The sequence below is a fragment of the Cetorhinus maximus genome, chromosome 11 (assembly GCF_964194155.1).
Source record: "Cetorhinus maximus chromosome 11, sCetMax3.hap1.1, whole genome shotgun sequence".
NCBI lineage: Eukaryota > Metazoa > Chordata > Chondrichthyes > Lamniformes > Cetorhinidae > Cetorhinus > Cetorhinus maximus.
Genome location: NC_135889.1, coordinates 116,220,555 through 116,238,023, shown reverse-complemented (window position 1 = coordinate 116,238,023; position 17,469 = coordinate 116,220,555). Strand labels below are relative to the sequence as shown.

At 44.4% G+C, this 17,469-nt stretch overlaps 1 protein-coding gene across 4 annotated transcripts in view; it reads left to right on the top strand.

Moving 5' to 3' along the window:
- hspbap1 (hspb associated protein 1) overlaps window positions 1–17,469 on the top strand; it is an 82,234-nt gene that overhangs the window by 41,114 nt on the left and 23,651 nt on the right. For all 4 annotated transcript variants that reach the window (XM_078552624.1, XM_078552626.1, XM_078552625.1 and 1 more), the window contains exon 5: window positions 9,470–9,641. In XM_078552624.1, the coding sequence (XP_078408750.1) occupies window positions 9,470–9,641 (172 nt within the window). The remainder of the gene's footprint in view (window positions 1–9,469; window positions 9,642–17,469) is intronic.

Genomic DNA, 17,469 nt, shown 5'->3' with positions numbered 1-17,469 from the left:
AGGAGTTCCAGGATTTTGACCCAGCGACAGTGAAGGAATGGCGATATATTTCCAAGTCAGGGTGGTGGGCGACTTGGGGGCGAACTTGCAGGTGGTGGTGTTCCCATGCATCTGCTGCCTTTGTCCTTCTAGGTGGTAGAAGTTGTAGGTTTGGAAGGTGCTGTCGAAGGAGCCTTGGTGAGTTGCTGCAGTGCATCTTGTAGATAGTATACACTTGTCGGCGGTGGAGGGAGTGTTTGCTTAAGGCAGTGGATGGAGTGCCAACAAAGTGGGCTGCTTTGCCCTGGATGGTGTTGAGCTTCTTGAATGTTGTTGGAGCTGCACTCACCCAGGCAAGTGGAGAGTATTCCATCACACTCCTGACTTGTATCTTGGTGATGGTGGACAGGCTTTGGGGTGTGAAGAGGTGAGCTACTCTCTGAAAAATTCCCAGCCTCTGACCTGCTCTTGTAGCCACAGTACTTATATGGCTAGTCCAGTTCAGTTTCTGGTCAATAGTAACTCCCCCCCCAGGATGTTGACAGTGGGGTATTCAGCAATGGTACCTCTGTGTTTCTGCATTTCCGTGAGGAGTGTGCAATTTTGCTGTCATGCAAGTTTTAATATGGGATTGTAACTGAATAGAAGAGATAAAAAGGTTGATGTAAGTTGTTGGACTTTTAATAGTTCTTTTGTTTCAGTAGAGAGGGAGTTCCAGTTACAAATTCCTATATTTACAGAGAAAAAGACTTGTATTTTATATAGTGTTTTTCATGATCTCAGGATGCTCCAAAGGGTTTTTTCTCTCTCTCAGACAGCCCCTCAGGGTTGAAGATGACTTACTTCCACACTAAGAATGAGTTCTCAGGTGACTGAAGAGTCCAATGTGTGACCTACAGTCTCTGTCACAGGTGGGGCAGATAGTGATGAGGGGAACGGGTGGATGGGGTGCCCAGGTTGCCATGCGCTGCTTTTGGTGTCGACACTTGGCTTCACCTAGTCCTTGACGATGAGATTCGACTGTTTGATTCCTTCCTGGATGCTTTCCCTCCACTTCGGGTGGCCTTGGGCCAGGGATTCCTAGATGTCGGTGGGGATGTTACACCTTTTCAAGGAGGCTTTGAGAGTGTCCTTGAAGCGTTTCCTCTGCCCTCCTGGGGCTCACTTGCTGTGTCGAAGCTCCGAGTAGAGCGCTTGTTTTGGGAGCCTCGTGTCAGGCATGTGGATGATGTGGTCCGCCCAGCGGACCTGATCGAGCCTGGTCAGTGCTTCGATGCTGGGGATCTTGGTCTGAGTGAGGACACTGATGCAGGTGCGCCTATCCTGCCAATGGATTTGCAGGATCTTGCGTAGGCAGTGCTGATGGTACTTCTCCAGAGTTTTGAGGTGCCTGCTATACATAGTCCATGTCTCTGACTCATATAGGAAGGCGGGTATCACTACTGCTTTGTAGACCGTGAGCTTGGTGCCAGGTTTGAGGTCCTGGTCTTCAAACATTCTCTTCCTCAGGCAGCTGAAGGCGGCGCTGGCACACTGAAGGTGGTGTTGAACCTTGTCATCGATGTCTGCCTTTGCTGACAGTTGGCTATCAAGGTGTGGAAAGTGGTCCACATTGCCCAAGGCCTTGTCGTGGATTTTGATAACTGGGGGGCAGTGTGGTGTGGAGGGGGCAGGTTGGTAGAGAACCTTCGTCTTATGGATGTTTAGTGTAAAGCCTATGTTCTTGTACACCTCAGTGAAGGTGTTGCCAATGGCTTGGAACTCGGTCTCCAGGCGTGCGCAGATGCAAGCATCGTTTGTATGCTGTAGTTCAATGACATAAGATGGGACGACCTTGGATTTGGCCTGCAGGCGGCGGAGGTTGAACAGGTTCCCGCTTATTCTGCACGCCACTCCAGCGGGGAGCTTGCTGAGGGTGAGATGGAGCATTTGGGTAAGGAAAATCCAGAAGAGCCTCAGTGTGATGACGCAGCCTTGCTTGACCATATCCATTGTGCCCCTTAATGGGCAGAATCCACATTGTGACTCTGGGAGGAGCTCTTCAGTCGCAGGGAGAAGGTGATTGAGGATGATTCTTGCGACGATCTTCCCTGTGGCTGACAGCAGGGAGATTCCTCTATGGTTATTGCAGTCGGACTTGTTACCTTTCTTGACGATGGTCACAATTATGGCATCTCTGAGATCTCCTGGCACGGTCTCCTCCTTCCAGATAAGGGAGCTGAGGCCCTGTATTCGCACCAATAGTGTTTCTCCGCCATACTTTAGTGCATTGGCGGGGATTCCATCTACTCCTGATGTCTTGTTGCTCTTCAGCTGTTGAATGGCCTTTTCTGCCTCATGCCGGGTTGGGGTTGTGCTGAAGTGGTAGCGGGTAGCATGCTGCGGGATAGAGTCGAGGATACTCATGTTGAAGACCGAGTTTTTTTCACAGCCAGTGTGGTCACTGTTGTAACAAAGGAAACGTAGCAGCCAATTTATGCAAAGCAAATTTCAACAACAGCAATGTGATTTAAAAAAATATAGATTCTCTGGTCATTTATCGATGCTGGTTGAAGGATTAAATTGGTCAGGATACTAGAACACATGAAATAGGAGCAGGAGTAGGCCATCTGGCCGTTCGAGCCTGCTCCGCCATTCAATAAGTTCATGGCCAATCTGTTTGTGTTTAGAGTTCTGTGTTCCCATCTCCCCCCGATAACCTTTGATTCTCTTGCCTAACAAGAATCTATCTACCTCTGTCATAAAAATATTCAGTGACCCCGCTTCCACTGCCTTTTGAGGCACTGAGTTCCAAAGTCACATAACCCTCTGAGAGAAAAAATTTCTCCTCATCTGTCCTATAAGGGTGACCCCTAATTTTAAAACAGTGCCCCCTTGTTCTGGACTCACCCACAAGAGGGAGCATTCTTTCCACATTGTCAAGACCTTTCAGGATCTTAAATACTTCAATCAAGTCACCCCTTACTCTTCCAGTTGCCAGTGGAAACAAGCCCAGCCTGTCCAACCCATGCTCATAAGACAACCTGCTCATTCCAGGTATCATTCTAATAAACCTTGATGAACTCCTCTGCTCTTCTTCAAAAAAAGTGCCATGGCAACTTTTACGTCCACCTGAGAGGGAAGACAGGTTTTTGGTTTAATGTTTCAACTGAAAGTTGGCGCATCCGATGGTGCAGTATTCCTTCAATACTGCACTGAATATCAGCCTAGATTTTACCTACAGATATATGAGAATAGACTGAGGGTAAGCATTGCTAATGTGCTTACAAATGTTTTTTCCAAACTGTGTAAGCCCTTATTCCTTAATTTTCCCTGCTTCCTGTCCCATCCTCCATGTTTGTCCCTCTTCAGAATTATTGCCTGGTATGACTTGATGGGCTGAATGGCCTCCTTCTGTGCCTTTATGGTCCCATATGGTAATGGTGAAAAAGGCTCATTTATTACTCAGCCCTGGTTGTCTCAAGCATGCGGTGCTGAGCTACCTTCATGAAATGCTGCAGTTCTTCTGCTGATTAAGTTTTTGTGATAGCATTAGACGGAAAATCCTAAGATGTTGACCCAGTGATGGATCAAGGGAATGGCAATGTGTGTGTAAGAGAAGATGGTGTTACTATGACTTTGCTGCTCTTGTCCTTTTCAGTGGCAGTAGCTGCAGAGCAGGGCATGCCTGATGAATGCCATGCTTGATGCAGTGAGTTTGGTAGACAGTGTGTATCAGGGGATACTGAATGACAGGGGTATAAATCAAGCAGTGACTTGTCAAATTTGCATCAGTAGGCCCTCCCTGCCCATCGACCTATAACCAATGAAAGGGATCAGAGCAGCAATGTCGTGGGAGCCTAGTAGCTTCAAATTTTGTCTTTGGGTCCACAATACCTTGACTTAGGCTTATATCATCATTTGTTCATCATTACTGGATCAATATTCCTTCCCATTGTGGGAATACCATCGCCACTAGGACTATAGCAACCCAAGAAGAATGCCAGGCATCACTTCACCGGCAATCTGTACCTTAATTTCATTTACTTACCTTGGTTCCATATCCCTTGATACCCTTTCCGAACAAAGAAATCTATCAATCTCAGTTTTGAAAGTTTCAATTGACCCTGGGCTCAACAGATTTTTGCAGGGGGATGTAACGAGGCGGAGGGTGTGGGGCAGTGATGGGGGGTTGGGGGGAAGGAAGAGTTCCAGATTTCCATTACTCTCCTGATTGGCCTAGATCTAATTTTAAGGTAGTGCACGCTTCTTCTGGGCTCCCCCACCAGAGGGAATAGTTTCCCTCTAACTACCCTATTAAATTCTTTTAATCATTCTAAACACCACGATTAGATATCCCATTACTCCTTTATACTCAAGGGAATACAAGCTTTATTAACATTAATTGATCACAATTACTGTGTCAGATGTTTACGAAAGTGGATGCTACGAGAAGAGAGAATTTGAAGTTTTATCACAGTGATGGATGTCAGATTTTCCTAGCCCAACTGAGAGAACATTCTAATATGAAAGCAAAATATTGCGGATGCTGGAGATCTGAAATAAAAGCTGAAAATGCTGGAAAAACTCAACAGATCTGGCAGCATCAGTGGAGAGAGAAACAGAATTAACGTTTCAAGACCAATATGACCCTTCTTTTGAACAGTTCTGAAGTACAATCATATTGAATTCGAAGGGTTAACTCTGCTTCTCTCTCCACAGATGCTGTCAGATCTGTTGAGCTTTTCCAGCGCTTTCTGTTTTTATATGAGAGAATGTTCTGCCTTGTTAGAAGAGCGGGCATTGCAGATTTAGCTAAATTGTGTACAATCTGCTTGGTTTATGTAATTTCTCCAGGGCTTCATACTCTCTTTTCAGATTCTGAATCTGTTTCAACTTTGAATGTTTTGTGAGTAGATGCATTGTAAATGACTGCATCTGTGAGGAAGCTTTGGCCTTGTCCCATAGGCGTGTGGGAGATACATCTGGAGTGCTGTTGTTATGAAACAAGCCCATGACTTGCTCTGTTCAAAAGGTTTGGTAATTTAGTTTTGGTTGAACAAAATCAGGGGCAACTATTGCAGAAGTTAATCTAAAAAATGGTCATCTGTTGTTTGGTTTGAACGACCTGGCCCGGTACAAGTTTGGAAGGTGACTTTGAAGCCAGATATAGGGATCATTGTTTTTCAAGTTTCAAATCTTGCGGCGGTGAACAAAACAAAAACTTGTTCCTAAGGTGTCCAGCAATCTCAAACTGTCCGCTAGACTTGCCTCTTGTGCCAAGTCACAAACGAGGTTAGAAATTTTGGCAGAGATTCAGCAGATTTATCTAGATTTATCTTGGTTTTGTGACCGAGCTGAAGCACTGCACACGGATGTTTACTGAACTGCAACAAGGCTGATGTAAGCTGAGGCAGGGGAAGAAAGTCTGAATACATTTTGAGCTGCAGATATTTATCATTTAAATCATTTATGATCCTCATTTACTTCATGTCACAGTCATTATAAGAGATCAAAATAATGGGATAATAATGCTTTTCGAACCTCACTGCCGACCTGATGGAACATTCTCTCCCATTCATCGTCTTTCCTCACCAAAATAATGTATTTTATTCCCAGTTCCTTTGGTCTTGCACCATTATTCCAGCTGAAAGGTGGGTCATGTATCTTGATTTATCCCTTCCCTGATGATATACCTTCATTTAAAAAAAAAAGACCTGCAATTTATGCTCGAACTCGTGACTTTTGGAAGAATTATTCCTTTGCTGTAAAGGTAATTTACTGAAAATCAACAGCTTTTAGCAATTATCTCTTCAGTTCAGTGACAGCTTGGTGCAATGGTTTAGAATGTTGTCTATTCACTGTTGAGACCTGGATTTAAATACAGCCCAGACTAATTGGCTGAAGGTTTCCCTTATGTAGTTTGCAGTAAGTAAGTCAGAAAATAGTAAGCATGGAGCCACAGCATAAAATTGCTGTAATTTGACACTTAAATTGTCAATCATACTCTGAGTAAGGTGTGGGAGGTGACAATAAGATCATTGGGTCTTCTGAGGCTTTTGGCTCAAGGACAATAAGGAGCAATTTACTCTGTGCGATACCTGAGCTGGAAGTCTTTGATGCCGACACTAGATGCTCAAGTATAAAAGCAATATAAGAACATATGAAATAGGAGCAGCAGTAGAGCACGTGGCCGCTTGAGCCTGCTCTGCCATTCAGTTTGATTACCGCTGATCTTTTGCCTCAATTCCTCTTCCCGCCCTCTTTCCATATCCCTCAATTCTCTCAGCGATCAGAATCTGTCAGCTTTGAATATACTGAACGATGGAGCATCTGCAGTCCTCTGGGTAGACAAGTACAAAGATTCACAACCCTCTAAATGAAAAAAATTCTCTTCGCCTCAGTCCTAAATGATCAGCCCCTTATCCATATGTCCCATGTCCTAGATTCTCCAGTTAGGGAAAACACCACTAGCCCCTTCAAAATCTTGTATCTTCAATGTGATCACCTCTCATTCCTCTAAACTTCAGAGCATTTGTTCAGCCTTTCATTATAGGACAACCCTCTAATCCCAGTGCCAATCTGCCTCCAAGGCAAGTATATCTTTCCTTAGATATGGAGTCCAAAATTGCACACAGTACTCCAGGCATATGGGATACTTGAGTTTATAGGCCGAGGCATAAAACATTTTTTTCATAAGAGCTGGGAGGTTATGCTGGAACAGTATAAAATGCTAGGTTGGCCACAGCTGCACCACTGTGTGCTGTTCTGGTCACTGCACTGTAGGGAAGATGTGATTGCACTGGAGAGGGTACAGAGGAGACCTTCTGAGGATCGCTACCTTGACATGGTGGAGAGGCTTGTGCACTCCAGCGATCCCTTGAGTGATGCCATCGGGAGCTCCTTCCTCCTGGTAGGGCCACCCATGGAGGCAAGGTCTATGGGAAGTGCCGGACAAAGTGTGGTCCAAAAAGCCCTCAAAGGCAGAACAGGGTGAAGGAAGTCTGTGTGTCGAAGTGCACAAGCCTGTCGGCCATGTCAAGGTAGCGATCCACCCTCTCTAGTGCAATCACACCTTCCCTACAGTCCTGTGACAATGGAAATTGCTGATGGGTCATCGTGTCCGGATAGCTGAAAAGCATCTCCCCTCCCCGACAGGTCATTTTTTCTCAACTCTCACATAGCCAATATTCCAAGGAGGCAAAAGGAAACGCTTTAGAAAGGAAACGCAGACACTCTGAAGCTCTCTTTGAAGCACGGCAGCTTTGGCAATGACAGGGAGAAGCTTGCTACCAATTGTTCAAAATGGTGACAGCTTGTCCATCAAGCTGCATCACTTGGGTCACAATGTCTTGATGATGATGCAGAGCAGCAACAGAGAAACAAAAAAAAAATAGAAGCACGCCTTGCGCTCCAGATCCCAACCTCGTAGGTTATTCTGTCCCATGTGCCCGAAGAACTGTGGCTCGCGAATTAGCCTGTTCAGTCACATGAGGACAATTGGCTGAAACTCATGACCCTGAGTAGGCATCATCCTCGAATTGAGGGACAGCTGACAGAGGAGATTTATGAGGATGCTGCCTGGACTGAGAGTTTGTTATGTTCAAAATTTGGATAGGCCAGAACTGTTTTCTTTGGATTAGAAGAGGCTAAGGGGTGGCCTAATTGAAGTGTATAAAATTATAAGGTATCAAGACAGAGTGGTTAGGAGGGCGCTATTCCCCTTGATTGGGTGCTCCATAACTAGAGGGCAAGGATTTATGTTAAGAACTAGGAGGTTTAGAGGGGCTGTGAGGGAAAATGTTTCACTCAGAGTGATGACGATCTGGAACTCATTGCCTGAAAGGGTTGTAGAGGCAAAAGCCTCATAACATTTAGAACTTGGATATGCATGTGAAGTGCCACACCTACAAGGCTGCAGACCAAGATCTGGAAAGTGAGATTAGGCTGGGTGGCTGCTTGTTGACCGGTGCAGACACGATGGACTGAATGGCCTCTTTCTGTGCTGTAAGTTTCTATGATAAAGGCAAAACACTGTGGATGCTGGAAATCTGAAACAAAAACAAAAAATGCTGGAAAAACTCAGCAGGTCTGACAGCATCTGTGGAGAGAAAGACAGAGTTAACGGTTAAGGGCTCTGAAGAAGAGTCATACGGACTTGAACCGTTAACTCTGTCTTTCTCTCCACAGATGCTGTCAGACCTGCTGAGTTTTTCCAGCATTTTTTGTTTCTGTAAGTTTCAGTGATTTCCAGGTGTGGTCTCATCAAAGCCCTTGCTCTTGTACTCCAGTCCCCTTGCAATAAAGGCCAACATACTATTTGCCTTCCTAATTGCTTGCTGTACCTGCATGCTAACTTTGTGTTCCTTGTACAAATGCACCAAAGTCTCCCTGAACAAAAACGTTTACAAGTTTCATGCCTTTTAAAAAATATTCTGCTTTTCTATTCTTACTACCAAAGTAAATAACCCTACACTTCCCATATTATACTCTATCTGTCACCTTGGCCCTACTCACTTAACCTGTCTATATCTCTTTGCAACCTCTGTGTCCTTTTCACAGCTTACATTTCCAACTATGTAACATCAGAAAACTTTTCGATACATTACTCCTTGTCTCTTTGCCGAAGTCATTAATATAGATTGTAAAAAGCTGAAGCCCCAGCACTGATCCTTGAGGCACTCCACTAGTTATAGCCTTTTGATTTGAAACTATCCCTTTTTATCCCTCCTCTCTGTTTACATCTCCTAGCCATATTATTTAGCTGAACATTTTCTTCTTCTAAGTTTGCTTTATTCCTTAAAAAATTTAATATAAGCAATTTAAATGTATATTTTGATGGGGGAACGGAGTGGATATGGGGTGAAGTTCTTCAGCAATTGAAACATTATTGTGGGAAACTACAGCACTAAGGATTGTAGGTTCCCATTCATCCTGCTGCTGTGGAGAGATGCCAAACAGAAGTCAGATGCCTCTTACACAGATGGAAGGACAATTGAGTGACTGTCCTAGTGTCAGGGTGGCCCTAATCTTAGTAGAAAGTTTGCATCCAGCTAGCGAATATGCACAGCTCTGAGAGATAGGATAGTAAGTCTGAAGTTTTAAGATGATCACTGGACTAGTATTCCAGAGACCCAGGGTAATGCTCTGGGGCCTGGGTTCGAATCCCGCCAAGGCAGATGGTGGAATTTGAATTCAATAAAAATCTGGGACTAAGAATCTAATGATGACCATGAAACCATTGTCGATTGTTGTAAAAACCCATCTGGTTCACTAATGCCCTTTAGGGAAGGAAATCTACCATCCTTACTTGGTCTGGCCTACATGTGACTCCAGACCCACAGCAATGTGGTTGACTCTTAACTGCCCTCTGAGAAAGGGCAGTTAGGGACAGGCAATAGCCAGTGATGCCCACATCCAATGAATGAATAAAAAAACTTTTATGTACTATATGCAACATTTTTCTCATTGAACTAATTAAAATAAATTTGTAAAATATATATATTTACAGAAAAAGATGGCATCTCTTCCCTCCCGAAGACACCTCCTTCCTGTATCCCAGTCGAATTCCTTATGAAGAGTCTAGCATTTTCAGCAGTGTAAATGTGGTCAACCCTGATTTGGAGCGCTTCCCTCGATTTCGTGGAGCTAGACCACATGTTGTGACCTTGCACCCAGGAGAGGTAAGATTATGCATTTTGCCCGAATTTTGGTATGCAGGAACCAGGAGCAAGCCATTCAGCCTTTCAAGCCAGTTCTGGCATTGAATTAGATCATGGTTGATTAAATTTCAGTTTGTTGGACCATCATCGTGAATGATACATTGTGATGCACTCCATTTCTCATTTTAGTTGGGTGGTTCTTTACAGCTATGCTGTAAGTAGAGTGCTTAAAAATACTTCCAATTATGTTGTTCCTTATCACTGCAACAGAATGCCTGTCTGGTTTTTGCAATGGATTTGATCCTGCGATGAGCTTCTGACTACATATCTGCTCCTTCAACAAGACTGCCTACTTATCCCTCCGCAACATTGTCCTACCTCAGCTCATCATCTGCTGAAACTTTCATTCATACGTTTGTTAACTCTAGGCTACTCCAATTTTGTCCTGGCTGGTCTCCAATCTTCCACCCTCCATAAACTTGAGCTTTTGCCAAAACCCTGCTGTCTATATTCTCATTCACATTAAGTGAAGTTCATCCATTAGCTGTGTCACTCTGGAAACACTTCGATTTTAACATTTTTCTCCTTGTTTTCAAGTTTCTCCGTGGCCTTGTTCCTCCAAATCTCAGCCCCACAACCCTCTGAGATTGGTATCAAATTTTGTTTGAAAGCATTCCTTGGGATTTTCTTTACTATGTTTCAGGCACTATATAAATGCAAGTTGTTGTATTACCTTACTTCTAAGCAGAAATTTAGCAAGTAGCCCTTGTGGAATCATATACCAGTGTCTTCAGGAGAGGAATTAAGTGTTATTTCAAATCTGGCTTACACCGACAAGGCCCCATTTATTCCTCAACCCTAGTTGCCCTGAAAACGTGATGGTGCGTTTCTTCAGAGGACATTCCATGGGTGCCAGCACCACTCCACTGTCAATAAACGATATTATTAGCCATTCCTCATGCATGAGCTAGAGAGTAGATGTTGGTTCGATTTCTCCTCATGGGAGAGTGGGACATTACAGCTGTGTGTGTTCAATTAGAAGTTTATATGGAATTCCAATCAGAGAATTCTTCCCTGTTTTCCCCCTCACCCTCACTAATTTAGCATAGAAGTCTTCTTCATCTCTTCAGTTGAAATTGGATCATTCAAATCAGACAAAGGGACATAATATATGGGGCCAAGAGTAGGGCATTTGGCCCTGCTCTGCCATTCAATATGATCATCTGCCTCAACTCCACTTTCCTGCCTTACCCCATATCCCTTGATTCCCTTGGTATCCAAAATTATTTCAATCTACCTTGAATATGCTGAACGACTGAGCATTAACAGTTCTCTGGGATAGAGAATTCCAGATATTCACAACACTTCAAGTGACAAAATTTCTTCTTATCTCAATCCTAGATGGCCGACTCCTTTTTCTGAGATCATTCTGGACTCTCCAGCCAGGAAAAACACCCTCCAAACATATACCGTGTCATGCTCCTTAAGTATTGTATATGTTTCAATCCAATTCCTCTTATTGGTCTAAACCTTCAGGAATATAGGCCCAGTCTACTCAATCTCACCTCATCCCAAGAATTAGTTTAGTGAGCCTTCATTGCACTCCCTCTAAAGCAAGCACTGTTCCATAGTTAAGGAAACCAGGGGCTGAATTTTTGTTTCCCAATGGAGGTGCGAATCAGGTCGCAAAATGCTGAACTTAGCTTTTCTTTGCTGAAGAACAATTGTGGTTTCTTGATTTTTAACAAATCTAATGGGCACTTAAAGTATTACAACTTTTTGCACTGTAATAGTTACTTTTCTTTTCATTATCAATGATGGTGCGGATTCAGGGTTTTATTAACTTGTTAGAGGTTTAATTCATTTCCAATGATTTTAAAATAATTCCTATTGCTATTTCTCAACTCCTGAGGATGTACATAGTGACTGCTAATGGAGGATGCACGGGAGCATAGAGGTAGCATGGATGACCTGAGGGGACATGGGGTGGAATGGGGTGGCATGGGTAACCTGACGGGGCTTGGGGTGTCATGGGAATTGGCATGGGCAACATTGGGTAGCATGGGGATCATCTAGGGGGTATACGGTAGCAAGGGCGACCTGAAGGGGTAATGAGTTGTATAGCGGGTTGCATGGGGAGCTGCTTGGGTGACTTGAAGAGGCATAGGTTAGCATGGGTAACTTGAAGGGTCATAGGGTAGCATGGGGGCAATCTGAGGAGCATGGGGTGTCAAGGACGATCTGACGGGGCATGGGATCGCATGGTGGGGTGCCATGGGTGACCTGAAGTGGCATAGCATGGCAAGGGTGATCTGAGAGAGCCTGGGGTGGAATAGGGTGGCATGGGAGACCTGAGGGAGCATGGGATGGCATGGGGCGATCTGAGGGGGTATGGGGTGGCACGGGCTACCTAAGGAGGCATGAGGTCTCAATGGGAGTGGGTGGGAGGGTGAGGGGTGAGGGTTAAGACACCTTTAATTGATGTTGGGAGCTGGGTTTCTGTGCTGGAGAACTGAGCCGGGCCTTCTAACCAGACCGCCTCGGCACCCACACTCCTTGCAGACTCAGTCGCAGCTCACAAAATGCACTGCTAACCTGATCCCTTTGGGGAAAGACAAAAGTCTCGGGCAAAGCCCGAAATGTGCATTTTGGAAGGTGCAAAAGTGCGCAGGACATTTTTTTCTGAGCCTGCAGGAAAATCCAACCCCAAAACTCTACACAGTCCTGCAAGCGTGATGAAATCTAGCACACCACATGGTGTATTTACTCATTCAGCCCAGAATTTATGGTGCAATTAAATAATCTTGTCCTGATTTCACCTTGTTCTTTGTCTAAAGTTGGCTTAAAGACCACAGTAATCTTCAATATTTAGATTTATTATGGCTTTGAACACTGTTGTTGACCTATCCAGAATTTGGAACTACAAGAAAGATGCAATATTTTTGAGAAAATCTCCAATGTCTACATTTTTTAATAGTATTGAAATAGGTCAAGACTGGACCAGAGAGAGGCAGCAGTTTAAAGAGGCGTCTGTATGGCTGGGTGATTTTTAAGTTTGTATATTCCTGCTTTGTAATACATTTATCATCGTTTAGACAGAAACATCTGTGAACTACAGTATGAACCTGGCATGGCAACGAAGACCTCAAACATCTTATGGTGAAAACAAAACTGATTAAATATTGGAAATGCTCTGGGAGTCACATTCTGCTTGGGCAAGGGCAGTCATTTTATTTTTATGCCTGTGCTGAAATCAACTGGGGAAAATCAGTTTGTTGCATGAATTTCATTGTAATGCTTCTCTTGTGTCAAATGTTGGAATCTGGCATGTATGTAACTTATGGTAGCTCAGAATTTTAGCTTCCAACCAAATAGATGAGTGCCCAAAACTCAGAATTGAATAAATGAATTTGTTTTAATTGAATGACTTTTAGTTTCTAACAAAGTTCATGTGGGCCTGGATTTTACAGTTGATGAAACTGCCAAGAGTTCTTCCTCAATGTTCTGTGAAACTGACAGCAATTTCGGGAGTCCAAACACGTGTGTAAACACAGAAAACCAGAAATTTTTAAAAATTCTTTCATGCGGTGTGGGCGTCGCTGACTAAGCCAGCATTTATTGCCCATCCCTAATTGCCCTTGAGAATGTAGTGCTGAGCCCCCCTCTTGAATCGCTGTAGTCCATGTGGTGTAGGTGCACCCACAGTGCTGTTACGGAGGGAGTGCCAGGATTTTGACACTGAAGGAACGGTGATATAGTTCCAAGTCAGGATGGTATGTGGCTTGGAGGGCAACCTGCAGGTGGTGGTGTTCCCATGTATCTGCTGCTCTTTGAGGTGGCAGAGGTCACAGGTTCAGAAGGTGCTGTCGAAGGAGCCTTGGGATTGCTGCAGTGCATCTTGTAGATGGTATACACTGTTGCCACTGTTGGTGGTGGATGGGTTGCCAATCAAGCGGGCTGCTTTGTCCTGGATGGTGTCCAGCTTCTTGAGTGTTGTTGGAGCTGCACTCATCCAGGCAAGTTGAGAATATTCCATCTCACTCCTGACTTGGTGCCTTGTCGATGGTGGACAAGCTTTGGGGAGTCAGGGGATGAGTTACTCACTGCAGAATTCCCAAACTTGACCTGCTCTTGTAGTCACAGTATTTATATGGCTGGCCCAGTTCAGTTTCTGGTCAGTGGTAACCCCCAGAATGATTGTGAGGGATTCAGTGATGGTAATGCCATTGAATTTCCTGGGAGATGGTTAGATTCTCTCTTGTTGGAGATGGCCATTGCCTGGCACTTGTGTGGCGCAAATGTTACTGTCAATGATTCCCTTATCGTCCACAAGATGTGCTGTTGAAGCCCTCGCAGATTGGAAATCAATTGGAAATCACTGAATTGACATGAACTCCTACCATTACGCTGTCATAATCACTATAAAACCCTTCAAAAGATTGAAACAAAAACATAAAATGCTGAAAAAACTCAACAGGCCTAACAGCATCTGTGGAGAGAAAAACAGAGTTAACGGTTCCAGTCTGTATGACTGTTCTTCAGAGCTAAAGAGAAGTAAAAATGTGATGAAATTTATACTGTTTAAGGGGGGGTGGAGCAGGTGAAGCTGGATAGAAAACAAGCGATAGGTGGGGGCAAAGGACAGATTGACAAAGATGTCATGAACAAAAGGACAAAGGGAGTGTTAATGGTAGTGGGAAGGGCTAAAGGAGGTGCTGATAGTGGCATTAAGGTAAGAAAGCAGAATGTGATAATAGCAGGACAAGGGTAAGCACTCTGAAAAGAACAACATGAACAAGTAACAGATTGCCCTGAGTGGGGTGGGGAGAGGGGATGGTGGTGGGGAAGAAAGATTGAAAATAGGATAAAAGTTGGGGACAAAATAATGAATAAATGAACGAAAATAAATAAAAAATAAAAATAAGTGAATAAAAATAAAAAAATAAAAATGAATATTAAAAAAGGGGGTTAAAAAAAGGGTGAGGATAGAGACGAGATTTCAAGGTCTGAATTTGTTGAGCTCAATGTTAAGTCTGGAAGGCTGTAAAGTGCCTAATGAGAAGATGAGGTGCTGTTCCTCTAGTTTGCGTTGGGCTTCACTGGAACATTGCAGCAGGCCAAGGATGGTGTGTTGAAATGGCAAGCGACAGGCAGGTCTGGGTCATGCTTGCGGACAGACTGAAGGTGTTCCGCAAAGCAGTCACCCAGTCTGCATTTGGTGTCTCTAACGTGAGGAGACTGCACTGGGAGCAGCAAATGCAGTAGACCGAATTAAAGGAGGTGCAAGTGAAGCGCTGCTTTACCTGAAAGGGGTGTTTGGGCCCTTGGATGGTGAGGAGGGAGGAGGTAAAGGGGCAGGTGTTGCACGTTCTGCGATTGCATGGGAAGGTGCCTTGGGAAGGAGATGAGGTGTTGGGGTTGATGGAGGAGTGAATTGTCCCGACAGAATGCCAACACGAGGGGTGAGGGGAAGGTGTGTTTGGTGGTGGCATCATGCTGGAGTTGGCAGAAAGGGCGGAGGATGATCCTTTGAATGCGGAGGCTGGTGGGGTGAAAAGTGAGGACAAGGGGGACCCTATCATGGTTCTGGGAGGGAGAGGAAGGTGTGAGGGCAGAGGCGTGGGAGATGGGTTGGACACGGTTGAGGGCCCTGTCAACCACAGTGGGTGGGAAATCTCGGTTAAGGAAGAAGGAAGACATATCTACTGCATTCGCTGCTCCCAATGCGGTCTCCTTTACATTGGAGAGACCAAATGCAGACTGGGTGACCGCTTTGCGGAACACCTTTGGTCTCTCCGCAAGCATGACCCAGACCTTCCTGTCGCTTGCCATTTCAACACACCACCCTGCTGTCATGCCCACATGTCTGTCCTTGGCCTGCTGCAAAATTCCAGTGAAGCCCAAAGCAAACTGGAGGAACAGCACCTCATCTTCCGATTAGGCACTTCACAGCCTTCTGGACTTAACATTGAGTTCAACAACTTCAGACCATGAATTCTATCCTCTATGCTCACCCCTTCTTTACCCCCTTTTCTCAATATTCTTTTTTATTATTTTTATCCACTTACTTTTATTTTTATTTATTCATTGTTTTATCCCCACCTTTTATCCTATTTTCATTCTTTTTCCCCCACCACTGTCCTCTCCCCCACCCCACCCCACCCCCACTAGGGCCACCTGTTACTTGTTCATGTTGTTCTTTTCAGAGTGCTTACCCTTGTCCTGCTATTATCACATTCTGTTTTCTTACCTTAATGCCACTATCAGCACCTCCTTTAGCCCTTACCACCACCATTAACATCCTCTTTGTCCTTTTGTTCATGACATCTTTGTCAATCTCTCCTTTGCCCCCACCTATCATTGGCCTTCTATCCAGCTTCACCTGCTCCACGGCCCCCCCGCTCCCCACTTAAACAGTATAAATTTAATCATATTTTTACTTCCCTTTAGCTCTGAAGAAGTCATATGGAAATGTCAACTCTGTTTTTCTCTCCACAGATGCTGTTAGACCTGCTGAGTTTTCCCAGCATTTTCTGTTTTTGTTTCAGATTTCCAGCATCCGCAGTATTTTGCTTTTACCCTTTAAATGATTAGCTGAATTAAGTGTAACTGAGCTTTTAATATTATGCTAAACCATAATTATTTCTGAACAGCCCCTCACGCCCCAAAAGTAAATTTATATTTGTGCGTTGTCAAATTTCTCCATTTCATGATAATTTCACAGATTTTTAAAGATAATTGTATTTTTAAATTTTGGTTACGATATTTCAGCTTCTACCACAACACTATATGCACTCCCAATCTTTATTTCACTTCCTATAAAATTATAAAAAGCAGATGATAAAACCTGTCTGTTATTTCTTGGTTTGCTGTCTGTGAGAATTCTTCAAAGTGGGTGGCTGCTTGATGACAAGGGGGACAGGAGATCTCCTATTACTGGTGCCAGAATGAAATTCACCTTGGGAAAGGCTCCATAGATCTTTGTCGGCAGCTTTCTTTGAGATCAGCAATGAGTGCTGTCATTTTACTGCTGACCTCAAAAGCTGGGCCATGGAAGTGAGGCACGTTATATTGTATGTGTTTCAAAAAAAAATTGCACTCCTCAAATTGCCCCTTCAGTCAAGTGATCACATGCTTACAATAATATTTGTGGAGTCATCGACCCCCTTCAGTGACAAGTGAGGCCAAGCTTGTTCTGAAACCATGGGAGTCCAATGTCATCTTTTCCATCCATCTTTGCCATCTTGTTCTTGGCTCAGTGTAGTTTAGAAGCCAGCGAGCATCAACATATATAACTTAAATGAACTTGGTGCACTTAAAAACCAATGGCAATGGTGTCCATCACAGTCAAGGGAAAGGGGGTGGGGTGCGCTCCAGCAGTGAAGGCCAACTTGAGAAATTGGGCCTTCCTTGTTCACTGGAGCTGAGAAGGGTAAGCAGTCTTCAAGATTTTGAGGTGCCCTGATAAATTGAACTGTACCCACTAGTCACTGAGAAGATGGGCACAAATTACCAGGAGAGTTGAATTTAGAATTCTCTGCCATAGACTGTTGTTCATACAGAATCCATGGGCACAGTTTAAGAGGCCCCCGTTGGCAGGTTTGCAGGACGGGGCCTTTGTAAAATTCACCAGGTGACTTCCCCGCTGCCTACTCGTCCACCCCTGACATGTCAGAGATTTTACAGGGGGCGGGCAAAACCCATTGCTTTCGCCGCAATTGGGGCCTTTAAGTGACCAATTGTGAGGCCACCAGGAGGAAGGCAGGGGCCAGGGGGGAGCCTGGCAGATTAAGCTCCTCAGGCAGGGAAGAGGGGTGGGGGGGTCGCCTCCATCACTGGCACCCTTTCG